We start from the raw sequence: 14,071 nt of genomic DNA on the forward strand, positions 1-14,071 counted from the left end.
GTAGCTGAAGATCTCATATATATTCCACGATGATGTGACGATATGAAGTTTATCTTCGAGTGGTAAACATATTTTCAGCACAAGAAGATAAACTTCATATCTTCACCTCACCGTGTAATGTTCTTTACATTATATGGACATATCCACAAAAAGAAATATGCAAGTCAATCAAAAGAATTTTCATTTTGAACCAGTTCGCCATTTTGACAACGTGCATCTACTCAGCGGGAAAACACTGGGAGTGATGTCATCGGAGTGAAATATCGGGAATTAGTATACATACAGGACACTTTTTCGATGGAATAAAAACATGTGTTCTATTCCCTTCGACCAGGTTTCATTCATTTGGCTTGATAGCATGCAATATTGTTAGCATATCGCTTATACTATATGTATTACGTCACTCTACCCAATGGAGAATGAGCGTTGAATATGGTTTACGATATTGCATGGTTGTCAAGCCAACATGCCGTCACACGTTGGAGACGTAAAACTTCAGCGCTAGCAAGCAACTGGGACAATTTGTAAACAAACATGGCCACCAGGTTTGCTTCATTAAATACGGAAGATTTTGAGATAATTTTGAAAGAGAAATTCGTGTTGAACACCTCAAAGGAATGTGTATGTATAATAATAATAATAATAATAATAATAATATCGGCTGGCTTTTTTTTCATGGTATATCAGATATATTCCATTCAGCTACTCGTCTTCAATGCGTTCGATATTATGCTCGCTGAATGGAATATATCTGATATACCACGAAAAAACCCAGCGAATATTATTTAAATATGTCACTCAGATCTACAATGTATTTTGTATGAAAAATACGAGCTAATGTGTGATTCTCTTTTTATTATATCGACATATTCACAAACAAAAAGTACCCAAATTTATCTAAACAATTCATCGATTTCCTCATGAGTGACATATAGAGATTTATGTCACGTTTTGGGCGGCACGGTGGTGTAGTGGTTAGCGCTGTCGCCTCACAGCAAGAAGGTCCGGGTTCGAGCCCCGTGGCCGGTGAGGGCCTTTCTGTGCGGAGTTCGCATGTTCTCCCCGTGTCCGCGTGGGTTTCCTCCGGGTGTTCCGGTTTCCCCCACAGTCCAAAGACATGCAGGTTAGGTTAACTAGTGACTCTAAATTGACCGTAGGTGTGAATGCGAGTGTGAATGGTTGTCTGTGTCTATGTGTCAGCCCTGTGATGACCTGGCGACTTGTCCAGGGTGTACCCCGCCTTTCGCCCGTAGTCAGCTGGGATAGGCTCCAGCTTGCCTGTGACCCTGTAGAACAGGATAAAGCAGCTAGAGATAATGAGATGAGATGAGATGTCACGTTTTTGGTTCTTCATGTCCCGGATGGAGCTCAGATGAAAAATACAAGTGGTATATTTCCCAGTAAAACACTTGTCTCCAACTAATATGTTATCAAGCTGATTCTCACCACCCCGAAGGTCAGGAGCTGCTTTGATCCGAAGCCTTGACCCCACACTTACCATTCCGCTCAATTCAGACAATCCTTCAACTGTTCAACATACGGTAACTTCTCAGTGTAACACCTTTTCCTGGCTACCAAAGAGTAAAACGTTGCTCCTGTGTCGAAGCCTGGTGTGAGTGACGAGTGTGAGGAACCCGTGACCAGCACTTGAGCTGTAAAACTGTGTAATGTTTCCTGGATAATTTTTGTCAAGCTGTTCAGCACTTTTTAGAAACTCTTTCACGATGCTGTGTTTTGAATTTACTTTCATGCCGTCACTAGGAAATGTGAAATAACTCACTACGCCAGCTCTCACACAGTGAGCGAGTTTGGCTTTGTTTATGTCCAGCTCTTAATAGCATGACTGAGGGGAATCCAGTGTGTTTCTCCTGTTTCTGCTCTCTACACAGCCTCTCACTAGGAGAGTGACGTTTAAAGCTTGGCGTGATTGAAGACTTCCTCCATTCTTAAAGCTGGAGAGTTATCTTCCACAGTAAAGGCTTAAGATCTTCTTCTTCTGCATGCAGAGTTCATAGATGTTTGCTCTTAAAACTTGGACGAGTGAAGTTTTCTGCCTTTAGTTTCAGGAGACCTATTTAAAGGTGCCTGTGATCTTCCTTTGGTCTTAGTCTTAGATTTCTCTTAAGCTTTGTTGATCTTCTACTCCTAAAGATTTGGTTGGTCTTAGTATTCTCTCAAAGGTTAGACTGATCTTCCAGTGCTCTTAAAGTCCCGAGTGATCTTTCTTCTTCCATAAAGCTTGGACTGATCTTCCTTTTCTATGTAAAATCTTGCGTGATCTTGTTTTTGCTCTTAAACTTTTGGACAATGATCTTGAAATTTGAGAAGATATCTTTCTGGGTAATCATCTAATCTTAAAGTTTTGGGAGATCTTTCTCTACTTTTAAAGCCCAGAGTAAACATCTTCCCATGGAGATTGACTGAGATGATCTTTTGGGTGATCTTGTTTTGTTCTTAAAGTTTTTGGATCTTCTGTTCTTAAGGTTCTTAAGGTCATATTCTTCAAGTTTTGGGAACATATTACGGTATGTTCTTAAAGTTTTGAGATCTTATTCTGTTCCTAAAGTTTTGTGATCCTCTATTTTTTCAAGTTTTGGGATTTTCTGTTCTTAAAGTTTTGGGCGATCTTGCTCTACTTTTAAAGCTCAGGGTAAACATCTTCCCATGGAGGATGACTGGGATGGTCATTTGGGTGATCTTCTTTTGTTCTTAAAGTTTTTGGATCTTCTGTTCTTCAGGTTCTGAAGGTCATGTTCTGAACGTGTTGGGATCTTGTCCAATTTCTAAAGTTTTGAGAACTTATGTTCTTAAAGTTTTGGGATCTTATTCTGTTCCTAAAGTTCTGTGATCTTCTATTTTTAAAGTTTTGGGATTTTCTGTTCTTAAAGTTTTAGGATCTTCTGCTCTTAAGGTTCTTAATGTCATCTTCATAAGGTTTTGAGATCTTATCCTATTCCTAAAGTTTTGGGGACTTCTTCGTTTCTTACACTTTTATGATCTTATCCTGTTCCTAAAGTTCTGTGATCCTCTATTTTTAAAGTTTTGAGATTTTCTGTTCTTAAAGTATTGGGGTGGTCTTCTGTTCTAAAGCTGTTGGGATCTTCTGTTCTTAAATATTTGGGCAAACTTCTTTTTCTTGAAGTTTTAGGATCTTATTCTGTTCCTAAAGTTCTGTGACCTATTTGTCAAGTTTGGGGATTTTCTCTTCTTAAAGTTTTGGGGGAGCTTCTTCAGTTCTTAACGTCTTGTGATCTTCAAGTTTGGGGGAATGTTCTCCTCTTCTTAAATATTTGGGCAAACATCTCTTCTTAAAGTTTTGGGATCCTCTGTTCTTAACGATTGAATTTATCTTCTGCTGTTGAACTGTAGGCTGACACTCCTTTGCTCTGATAGTTTTGTATGAGCTTCATTGTCTTTTAGAGTTCTGAGTGATATTTCTCTGCTATTAAAGCCCTAATTGATCTTCCGCTGCGCATAAGACTTGGCCTGGATATCTTCTACCGTATGTTAGAAGCAATCTTAAGTTTCGGTCTGACGTTCCTCAAGTCTGTTTTGACCGCGCTGAAGGCTGATTGTCAGAGCCCATGGTCTCATCTGTTTACTGTCTCCAACGTCTTCCACTAGGAGCTTGGCTTGATCAAAACTCATTTTGCCTCACTGCAGAGACGCCTCGAGTGGAGTTAGGAAAGAAGGAAGCCTAGGCCAACTGTAACGCAAGGCTAAGAATAGCGTACACATTGGGTTATGATTTATTGTTCTTTTCAAACTCTCAAGAGCAGGAGAGAAGGAGTTATAAAATCATAATTAGCTTTAGCCCAACAGGGGTTCGTGAATTGGATCGCTGGTTAGTTTTGGCACACTCTGCTTTAGCGGTTTTGGACCAAGACCCAATAATATCTATCACAGCTCCTGACATTATACAACTCTCAGTGTACTGAAAATGAAGTAAGCGAAAAAGAATTAAATGCTTTTATTGCTTAAGGACTGACAGTCGTAAGCAGCAAAAATGTTCCCAAGGTAATCGCTCTGAGTTTTAGAGCCTATTTTAAAGCAACCACGCACCCTGGTGGATTCAAATGTCAAATATTTAAATGAGCACTTATTTAGGCCAGCAAATCATTTTTATATCTATATTCAGAGTAATTCATGTACATTGTAGTCATTAATGATGACTGGAACACGTTTTGATGGCACCATAATTGAGGTAAAAGGGAACTGGGGTAGATTGTTTGACTTGATGACGCATAGATGTCAATGTCCCCCTTGAAGTGTGTGTGTTGGTGTGTATACACTTCATCGTGTGATCAGGGCACATTTTAACCATCATGGTGATTAAGAGTATCATAAAAAGAGTGACCTGACAGGAAACTAGCTATCATTTATGAGCAAGGAAGTCATGTGACAATCATTCGATATCTCACACGCCCACAAATTCAGTACACACACAAAAGATGATCTGCATTTGATCTTCTCTATGAGTATCTGCAGAGACTTCTGTGTACTTCTGTAGGTCGTTCCACATAAGAGTGTGTCCACCTAATTGCTGTAAACGTAAACCCGATTTGTCTGGAAGTAGCACGATCAACGTCTTTCATCACAACCCTGTTTACGAAGTTAAAGTAAAGCTCTCGCTCCCTGAGCAGTCTGGACTCTTCAGTCCTGCTGGTATTTCACCTCGTTTCATCAGGGAGCGCCTTCACTGATGCAACCTGTGTTCAACCTGCTCAGATAACGCGTGGGGCCAACGCTACCTAGTGGCCACGTCGAGAAATGTGTGTAGTATAAACACAAGAGAGCAGTTGCATTTAATGAAATCCATTCCATTTATTTGACTGTTAAAAAAAAAAACAAGAATTCTGAACATTATTATTTCAATCACTTTGCATGTACAGAAATAGATATATACATAGAATAAAAATCAATAAATATTTTGAATATACGTCAGTTTTAGTCCTATGAGAACTGAAAGAAGAGATGAAGGTCTTGGGGATTTCTGAACATTTTTCTCAAGAGCTGGACTTTGACAGAGGAGCTCTTCATTTCATACAAAATGATGGAAAATAAATAAAATAAAGTGCAAATCAAATAACGTGCTGTTAAAAATCTCAGGTGTGGTGAGTGATCAGGCGACCACAGCAGAGTGGTGTGGATTTATTGAGTGACTCAGGTAATGCGTACATGTGTGATGCAGGACCATGACATTTATATTTAAAAAAAATATTTTATATAAGAACTAAAAAAAGCAGGAGATTTGATATTAACGAAGGCATGATGGTGGGTACACCCGTATACTGTCCTCCTCAAGACTCCTGAAATGCACACGATGTTCTCCTACGTTTACAAACCGCGTGAAACATGTTGAACTGTTTCTCGTAAATCAGAATCTCTTATTGTCTCGTTCTCGTCTGCTGAGTGTTTATGTATAAACACAGTGTGTAAAGCTGACTCCTGACCCAGTTAATGATGAGCAGACCACAGGAAATCTGTGCAGATGTGTTCCTGTGCATGTGTGTGTGTGTGTGTGTGTATTTCAAGACTTGACGCTGTTGGCTGCTGCTAAGAGTGACGCAAAGGCAGAGTCTGGTTTTTGCATGAGATCCTGCGGCCGATCAAATTCAACAACCTGTGACAGAGAGAGACAGAGACGGAAAGATGAGACAGAGTTGATAAAAAGAAAGGAAAAAAACAGACAGGCAGAGAGAGAAAGGAGAGAACATTAATAATAATGTTATTTTCTCTGGATGGACACTCAGTGCTAAAGCCTGCTGAAGTGAACTGAGAGAGAGAGAGAGAGAGAGAGAGAGAGAGAGAGGAAAAGAGAATGAGAGAGAAAAAGCAAGACTGTGAGGAGAAAGATAAAGAAAGAGACAGACAGAATGAAAGTATATATCTATATTATATAAATGAGATAGAAGATAAAGAATGATGAGAAAAAGAGAGACAGTGAAAAGAGAGTGTCAAACAGAGGAGAGAGAGGATTATAGAGCAAAAGCAAGACAGTGAGGAGAAAGATAAAGAAAGAGACAGAATGAAAGAAAAGAGAGGGAGACAGTGAAAAGAGACAGAGAGAGCTATAAAAAGAATGAGATAGAGAGACCAGGAAAAGGAAGAAAAAGAGAAAAGAAATTAATAAAGAATGAAAGAGAGACAGCAAAAAGACAGAGAGACAGAATGAGGGAGAAAAAAGAGACAGTGAAAAGAGAGAGTGTCAAATAGAGGAGAGAGAGAGATGGAACAATAGAGAAAAAGCAAGACAGATCAAGGAGAAAGATAAAGAAAGAGACAGAATGAAAGAAAAGAGAGGAAGACAGTGAAAAGAGAGATATAAAGAATGAGAGAGAGAGAGAAACATAAAGAATGACAGAGAGACAGCAGAAACATACAGACAGAGAGACTGAGTGATGGAGAAAAAAGGACAGTGAGAAGAGAAGAGAAGAGAAGAGAAGAGAAGAGAAGAGAAGAGAAGAGAAGAGAAGAGAAGAGAAGAGAAGAGAAGAGAAGAGAAGAGAGAAAAAGCAAGACAGAGTGAGGAGAAAGATAAAGAGACAGAGAATGAAAGAAAAGAGAAGGAGACAGTGAAAAGAGACAGAGAGCTATAAAAAGAATGAGATAGAGAGACCAAGAAAAGAAAGAAAGAGAAAAGAAATTAATAAAGAATGAAAGAGACAGCAAAAAGACACACAGATAGAGAGACAGAATAAGGGAGAAAAAAGAGAGAGTGAAAAGAGAGAGTCAAACAGAGAAGAGAGAGAGATGGATGGATGGATGGATGGATGGATGGATGGATGGATGGATGGATGGATGGATGGATGGATGGATGGATGGATGGATGGATGGTGAAAGAAAGATAGAGCTTAAGAAAAAGGAGAGTTGCAGACAGACAGAGATTCAGAGAGAGACAGGTGTATAGGTCGTCAGAGAGACAGAGAGTGAGACAGAAAGATCAAGAGCCAGAGAGAGAGAGAGAACATTGTGCATTTTGTGTGCAGTCTTACACTAAATGTTTCTCTGTGTGTGTGTGTGTGTGTGTGTGTGTGCACCGTCACCTTGCCCTTGTCCATGACGAGGATGCGGTCACACTCGAGCACGGTGTTGATGCGGTGCGCTATAGTGAGCATGGTGCAGTGATGGAAGGCGTCTCTGATGGTGTGCTGGATCAGACTGTCTGTCTCAGAGTCTATAGACGCTGTCGCCTCGTCCAGCAGAATGATCTGTACACACACACACACACACACACACACACACCAAATATATTCCGTTTCAATATTAGACCCTTTATTTAAATATGTAAATATTTACTAGAGTCAGAGTATAAAATAAGAAACAACACACAGCAGGCCATGAGGTTATATGAAAGAGTGTGTGTGTGTGTGTGTGTGTGTGTGTGTGTGTGTGTGTGTGTGTGTGTGTGTGTGTGTTCCGCTTATACCATAGCGATTTCCCAATGATTTCAATGTTTAATTTATAATTAAACAACATGGCAAACATTTTAATGGTTTATAGTTAGATTTAATGTTGTGGAACATCTGAGAGATGAGTTTAACATCCTCATACAGCTCTCTCTCTCTCTCTCTCTCTCCCATGCACTTCTCTCTTTCTCTCTCCCTTGCTCTCTCTCTCTTGTGCACTCTCTCTCTCTCTCCCTTGCTCTCTCTCTCTCTCGTGCTCTCTCGCTCTTGTGCTCTCTCGCTCTCTCTCCCTTGTTCTCTCTCTCTTGTGCTCTCTCTCTCGTGCACTCTCTCCCTTGCTCTCTCTCTCTTGTGCTCTCTCTCTCTCCCTTGCTCTCTTTCTCTCTCTGTCTCCCTTGCTCTCTCTCTTGTGCACTGTCTCCCTTGCTCTCTCTCTCTCTCTTGCTCTTTCTCTCTCTCTCTCTCTCTCTCTCCCTTGCTCTCTCTCTCTCTTGTGCACTCTCTCTCTCCCTTGCTCTCTCTCTCTCTCTCTCTCTCTCCCTTGCTCTCTCTCTCTCTCTCTCTTGTGCACTCTCTCTCTCCCTTGCTCTCTCTCTCTCTCTCTCTCCCTTGCTCTCTCTCTTGTGCTCTCTCCCTCTCTCATGCACTCTCTTTCTCTCTCTCTCTCTCTCGCTCTCCCTTGTGTTCTCTCTCTCTCGCTCTCGAACACAGTTTGTCATGTTACCAAGAAACCAGAAAGCATAAACTCCTCAGTCCTGAACACTTTCTCATGCTGGGAAACTTTGCAAAGCACCGTGACTGTTATAAACCACAGACACTGACGATGCCATGTGCTTATTTTACAGTATTTGATTGTAATGTTGTGTTCTGAATGTCTATTGTTTTAGATGATCTATTTGTCTTTTTGTCTTCCATGCCAGTGCCAAAGACAGTTTTCCATTTTATGTAAGTTTAATGGACAATAAAGTAGTCTGATTCTGATTCACCTGAGAAATGTGAAATAAATCTCCAAACAAAAAACGTCGCTACATCAACAATTATACATTTTACTTTGTTAAACAACGATAAAAGGAAAGCGTGCCTTCCGACCAATCAGATTTAAGAACTGAACCACACGGTTGTCCAAACGATTATTAAATTAAATTAAATTAAATTAAATTAAATTAAATTCAAGAATGGCATTATTTATGGTCTTACGGTATTTGTGAGTTATTAAAGTCTGGATTAAACCCAACAAATTCAAGTGATCTGAACCCAAATGGGCTACAAACTATAAAAGAAAACAGTAATAAATATAAAAAAAAACTCTAAGGGTTGGTTGGGTTCCACTGTTTTAATGACATAAAATAATAATCCCAGACTCCTGGGGTTCTCCAGATTCTTTCTGACATTGTGAGAGCCGTGGGATGATGGTATAACCCGGTATAAATCGCACCTGATGCCTCTACATGCTGTTTACATACTGAACATTTTCTGAAGCAACAAAAAGCTGAGAAACTCCCAGACCACCTCCTGCCCTAACATGTGGAGATTTGTAGAACTGCTGTGCAGACAAATCCATTTGAAATCCCTTACAAGAATGTAATTTTTACCAAGTATGTCAAAAACTAAAGAAAAAAATCAAATCAAATAACCACCATGTGATATATATTTTTAATGATACAAAAATGATCGCATGCTCTGATTGGCAACTCTACTACTAGGCTATCAACTCATATCCTTAATGTGCAAGTGAAGTCAAAGCAAAATAGAAACCCGGATGTCGGCCATGTTGGTGGAGATACAAATGCAGGGTCGAGCGACATTCCATACAAAACGTAATCACGCGTGCGCAACGCTCTTTGTTTTTCTACTGCTTTAAACGTTCTTTTAGCTCTGCCATATCTTTGTGCTGTATATGGTTGCGGTCACAACAGTACTCGTGACCGCGGCACGTTCCGCTTTTTTAGAATTCCGTCCGTGATTCGGAAACTCTGAGGCTTAGCACGGAGAGGAGACTGAACAACATCGGCAGGGCTGATCTAACCGGGACTAAAACCAAAACAGCTCGTGTTTGCAGTGATCATTTTATCTCAGGTGAGATTCAAAAGCTTTCTCGATAATATCATGGAAGAATTTTATTTCGTGTTGGTAGAATTTTGCTATAAAATGAGCGTTTTCTCTTGTCGTGGTTCATTCGGTTGTTGTTATAATTTTTACACGTGTATTACCATTTCGCTTCTAGGAGCGCCAGCAAAATTATACGATAGAAACAATCCAGACTGGGCACCCAATCAGAACACGGGCTACATTGCGTTCAAGGTTGGACTTGATTATTCGGCAGCCAAAGCAGACAGAACGTGATATCTGGGTACTTGATGGTCGGGAGAAGCATCTTATCTTCAGAAAAATCCAACTTTTTTAAATAATATGGGTCAAAACCACACATATCTATCTTCTCTTTGTATTTAATCTTCGCTCAACCGTTCAAATCGTGGTAAAAGTGAGAAAATTCAGCATTATTTACAGACACGCTTTCAGCGGCTGCCATCCGAGTTGCTTTGTATATCCACCATCATGGCGGACGCTCATGACGTAGCACATTTTGATCATGTGGTTGCAAGTCATCTATATCATGAGTAGAGAAAAACAAAATGGCGGAGCGTGTTGTTGGACCAACTAAGGACAAAATAAAAAAAAAAAACCTACTCAAAAACAAAACCCCCCAAAATTCCAAAATAAACAACAAAATATGGAATGAAAGTATGTGATAAACATAAGAACATCTCTTTTTTTATTTTTCAAGAATTATCACATTTTTCACAAATTGCATCCTGTTATTTGTTTACATTCTAAGTGGAAATTATTTTGTTGGATGTTTTGTATACAGTTTTTATTTTTCAAATTTGCAAAAAATAAAAATGCTCTGTTTATCAAAATCCAGTGAATGTGGATAGAATAAAACGGTTATTCCACTCAATCTCATCATACTTGGTGCTACGCACCTCATGAGCTATCAGCTCATGTACAATGAGATTGAGTGGAATAACTCTTAAATATAAAATGACGGAAATCCACTGGCATGATGGAGAAATTTAATCCGTGTGTGTGTTCTTACTTTCGAATTGCGAAGCAGTGCTCTGGCCATGCACAGGAGCTGTCTCTCTCCGACAGAAAAGTTCTCTCCATTCTCCACGACCACTGAGTCCAGCTTCTGTGGCAAACTAGAGATCTAGCAAAGATGCAGAGAGACGTTTGATTGGTTAATTGCTTCCCCGTACCACATGAAGTCACTTCTAATGGCAGGACTGAAGTTTTAATTTGTACTTACTGCATCTTTAATGTATGTTTTCTCCAGAGCTATCCAGAGCTCCTCATCTGTGTGTTTATTAAATGGGTCGAGGTTATACCTGCAAACAATTCAACACTGATTTAGGCTTTTTAGTAAAGTATAAATACAAGAACTCTGTGATATTCATTCATTCCCCTGTATTCAGTGATTTTTAACCTCATATATTGGTCGGGGTCACCAAACAATGGTTTGGTGGTCTGAGTATCAAAAGAAGTTAATTTGGTGGAAGAACACTCACCTATGCAGGCCCCAAGTTATGGAATACTTTGCCGAGAGAACTTAAAGCTACAACCCCGATTCCAAAAAAGTTGGGACAAAGTACAAATTGTAAATAAAAACAGAATGCAATGATGTGGAAGTTTCAAAATTCCATATTTTATTCAGAATAGAACATAGATGGCATATCAAATGTTTAAACTGAGAAAATGTGTCATTTAAAGAGAAAAATTAGGTGATTTTAAATTTCATGACAACAACACATCTCAAAAAAGTTGGGACAAGGCCATGTTTACCACTGTGAGACATCCCCTTTTCTCTTTACAACAGTCTGTAAACGTCTGGGGACTGAGGAGACAAGTTGTTCAAGTTTAGGGATAGGAATGTTAACCCATTCTGGTCTAATGTAGGATTCTAGTTGCTCAACTGTCTTAGGTCTTTTTTGTCGTATCTTCCGTTTTATGATGCACCAAATGTTTTCTATGGGTGAAAGATCTGGACTGCAGGCTGGCCAGTTCAGTACCCGGACCCTTCTTCTACGCAGCCATGATGCTGTAATTGATGCAGTATGTGGTTTGGCATTGTCATGTTGGAAAATGCAAGGTCTTCCCTGAAAGAGACGTCGTCTGGATGGGAGCATATGTTGCTCTAGAACCTGGATATACCTTTCAGCATTGATGGTGTCTTTCCAGATGTGTAAGCTGCCCATGCCATACACACTAATGCAACCCCATACCATCAGAGATGCAGGCTTCTGAACTGAGCGCTGATAACAACTTGGGTCGTCCTTCTCCTCTTTAGTCCGAATGACACGGCATCCCTGATTTCCATAAAGAACTTCAAATTTTGATTCATCTGACCACAGAACAGTTTTCCACTTTGCCTCAGTCCATTTTAAATGAGCATTGGCCCAGAGAAGACGTCTGCGCTTCTGGATCATGTTTAGATATGGCTTCTTCTTTGAACTATAGAGTTTTAGCTGGCAACGGCGGATGGCACAGTGAATTGTGTTCACAGATATATTCCTGGAAATATTCCTGAGCCCATTTTGTGATTTCCAATACAGAAGCATGCCTGTATGTGATGCAGTGCCGTCTAAGGGCCCGAAGATCACGGACACCCAGTATGGTTTTCCAGCCTTGACACTTATGCACAGATATTCTTCCAGATTCTCTGAATCTTTTGATGATATTATGCACTGTAGATGATGATAGGTTCAAACTCTTTGCAATTTTACACTGTCGAACTCATTTCTGATATTGCTCCACTATTTGTTGGCGCAGAATTAGGGGGATTGGTGATCCTCTTCCCATCTTTACTTCTGAGAGCTGCTGCCACTCCAAGATGCTCTTTTTATACCCAGTCATGTTAATGACCTATTGCCAATTGACCTAATGAGTTGCAATTTGGTCCTCCAGCTGTTCCTTTTTTGTACCTTTAAGTTTTCCAGCCTCTTATTGCCCCTGTCCCAACTTTTTTGAGATGTGTTGCTGTCATGAAATTTCCAATGAGCCAATATCTCATCTCATCTCATTATCTCTAGCGGCTTTATCCTTCTACAGGGTTGCAGGCAAGCTGGAACCTATCCCAGCTGACTACGGGCGAAAGGCGGGGTACACCCTGGACAAGTCGCCAGGTCATCACAGGGCTGACACATAGACACAGACAACCATTCACACTCACATTCACACCTACAGTCAATTTAGAGTCACCAGTTAACCTAACCTGCATGTCTTTGGACTGTGGGGGAAACCGGAGCACCCGGAGGAAACCCACGCGGACACGGGGAGAACATGCAAACTCCGCACAGAAAGGCCCTCGCCAACCACGGGGCTCGAACCCGGACCTTCTTGCTGTGAGGCGACAGTGCTAACCACCGTGCCGCTGCTTCAATTCTCATTTGCGTAAAATTTGTCACTTTTTTTGCAACACAAATGCTACTTTTAAAAAAAATCACATCTGGTGGCCATTTTGTTGCATTTGTCACATCGCTAAGCTTCTGAGGTCAGAGACAAGAGCTAAGAGGAGGTTACGTACCTGATAGTTCCGATGAAAAGGACTGGGTCCTGTGGGATGGTGGACAGCTGACTGCGAAGGTCCTGCAGGCCCAAAGTGCAGATGTCCAGATTGTCGATCAGAATAGTGCCCTCTGCTGGCTCCACCAAGCGGAACAGAGCCACACCCAGTGACGATTTACCTGCCACACAACAAGATTAAACACTTTCAAAACCTGTCTTTCTTACTAGCGACAGTCCATCCAGAACATTATTGGGTTTTATCTGGATCAAAATGATCGATCAGGTAAAAAAAAAAAAAATTACAAGCAGATTATTTTATGTCTTATTTACACTGCCTTCAGGAGGATCATGTGACAGGGCTTTGGTGTATTTTTCCATAGATATTCATACTGGCCATATCTGTGATGCACTATGATGAGATATATTACATATTAATCCTTTAAACTACCAGTAAATTATTCAGCTATACCTCTTAAAGCATCTTACTGACTGAACATTATGACTTGCATCCCACCTGAGCCGGTACGCCCCACGATGCCGAGTTTCTCTCGTGGTTTGATTGTGAGGTCGAGCTGATTGAGCACAATTGGTGTGTTCTCTCTGTACCTCATGCTGTAGTTTTTAAAGGTGATACCGCCATCCTGTGGCCAGTCTGAAGGGATGTTCACACCTTTCAACTTGCGCGGTGCTTCAGATACACAGCCCTGTGAAACAGATGGTATTTTAAAAAGAACATTTCAGTGACTTATAACATCAAAATGTTACACAAATAAAGAGTAATTGATCAAATCGGTGACTATAGCTATGCATTCGAGGTGAGGCTAAACCTTTTTTTTGTATCATGACAAGCCATGGAAAATATCATTTAAAGGCATGGTAGGTCATTTGGTAGAAACCAGTAAGAGAAAGCTAGATTTTGAAAGTATCCAACCGAAAAGAAAAAAAAAATCCCACCCCCTCACTTCAGCCCTCCCTCCAAAGCTACTCCTTCAAAACACATGAGCACGCACTGCCTGACTACTGCAGACTAGAGGATGAGTTCTGCTGGGAGAAGGAGCGTAGCATGTCATTGTCATATCCAACTCCCTCGTGGCTCG

The 14,071-nt window shown here is 40.5% G+C and overlaps 1 protein-coding gene across 1 annotated transcript in view; it reads right to left on the reverse strand.

Annotated features, from left to right (window-relative positions):
• Nucleotides 1–5,530: 5,530 nt before the first annotated feature.
• Nucleotides 5,531–14,071, reverse strand: part of abcc12 (ATP-binding cassette, sub-family C (CFTR/MRP), member 12) — a 73,403-nt gene continuing 64,862 nt past the window's right edge. Inside the window, exons 25-30 of the mRNA XM_060911561.1 lie at nucleotides 13,489–13,678; nucleotides 12,994–13,153; nucleotides 10,720–10,798; nucleotides 10,507–10,620; nucleotides 7,047–7,211; nucleotides 5,531–5,623 (exon numbers count right to left, since the gene is read on the reverse strand). Coding sequence (XP_060767544.1) covers nucleotides 5,531–5,623; nucleotides 7,047–7,211; nucleotides 10,507–10,620; nucleotides 10,720–10,798; nucleotides 12,994–13,153; nucleotides 13,489–13,678 — 801 coding nt within the window. The remainder of the gene's footprint in view (nucleotides 5,624–7,046; nucleotides 7,212–10,506; nucleotides 10,621–10,719; nucleotides 10,799–12,993; nucleotides 13,154–13,488; nucleotides 13,679–14,071) is intronic.

This window comes from Neoarius graeffei, chromosome 27, assembly GCF_027579695.1.
Source record: "Neoarius graeffei isolate fNeoGra1 chromosome 27, fNeoGra1.pri, whole genome shotgun sequence".
NCBI lineage: Eukaryota > Metazoa > Chordata > Actinopteri > Siluriformes > Ariidae > Neoarius > Neoarius graeffei.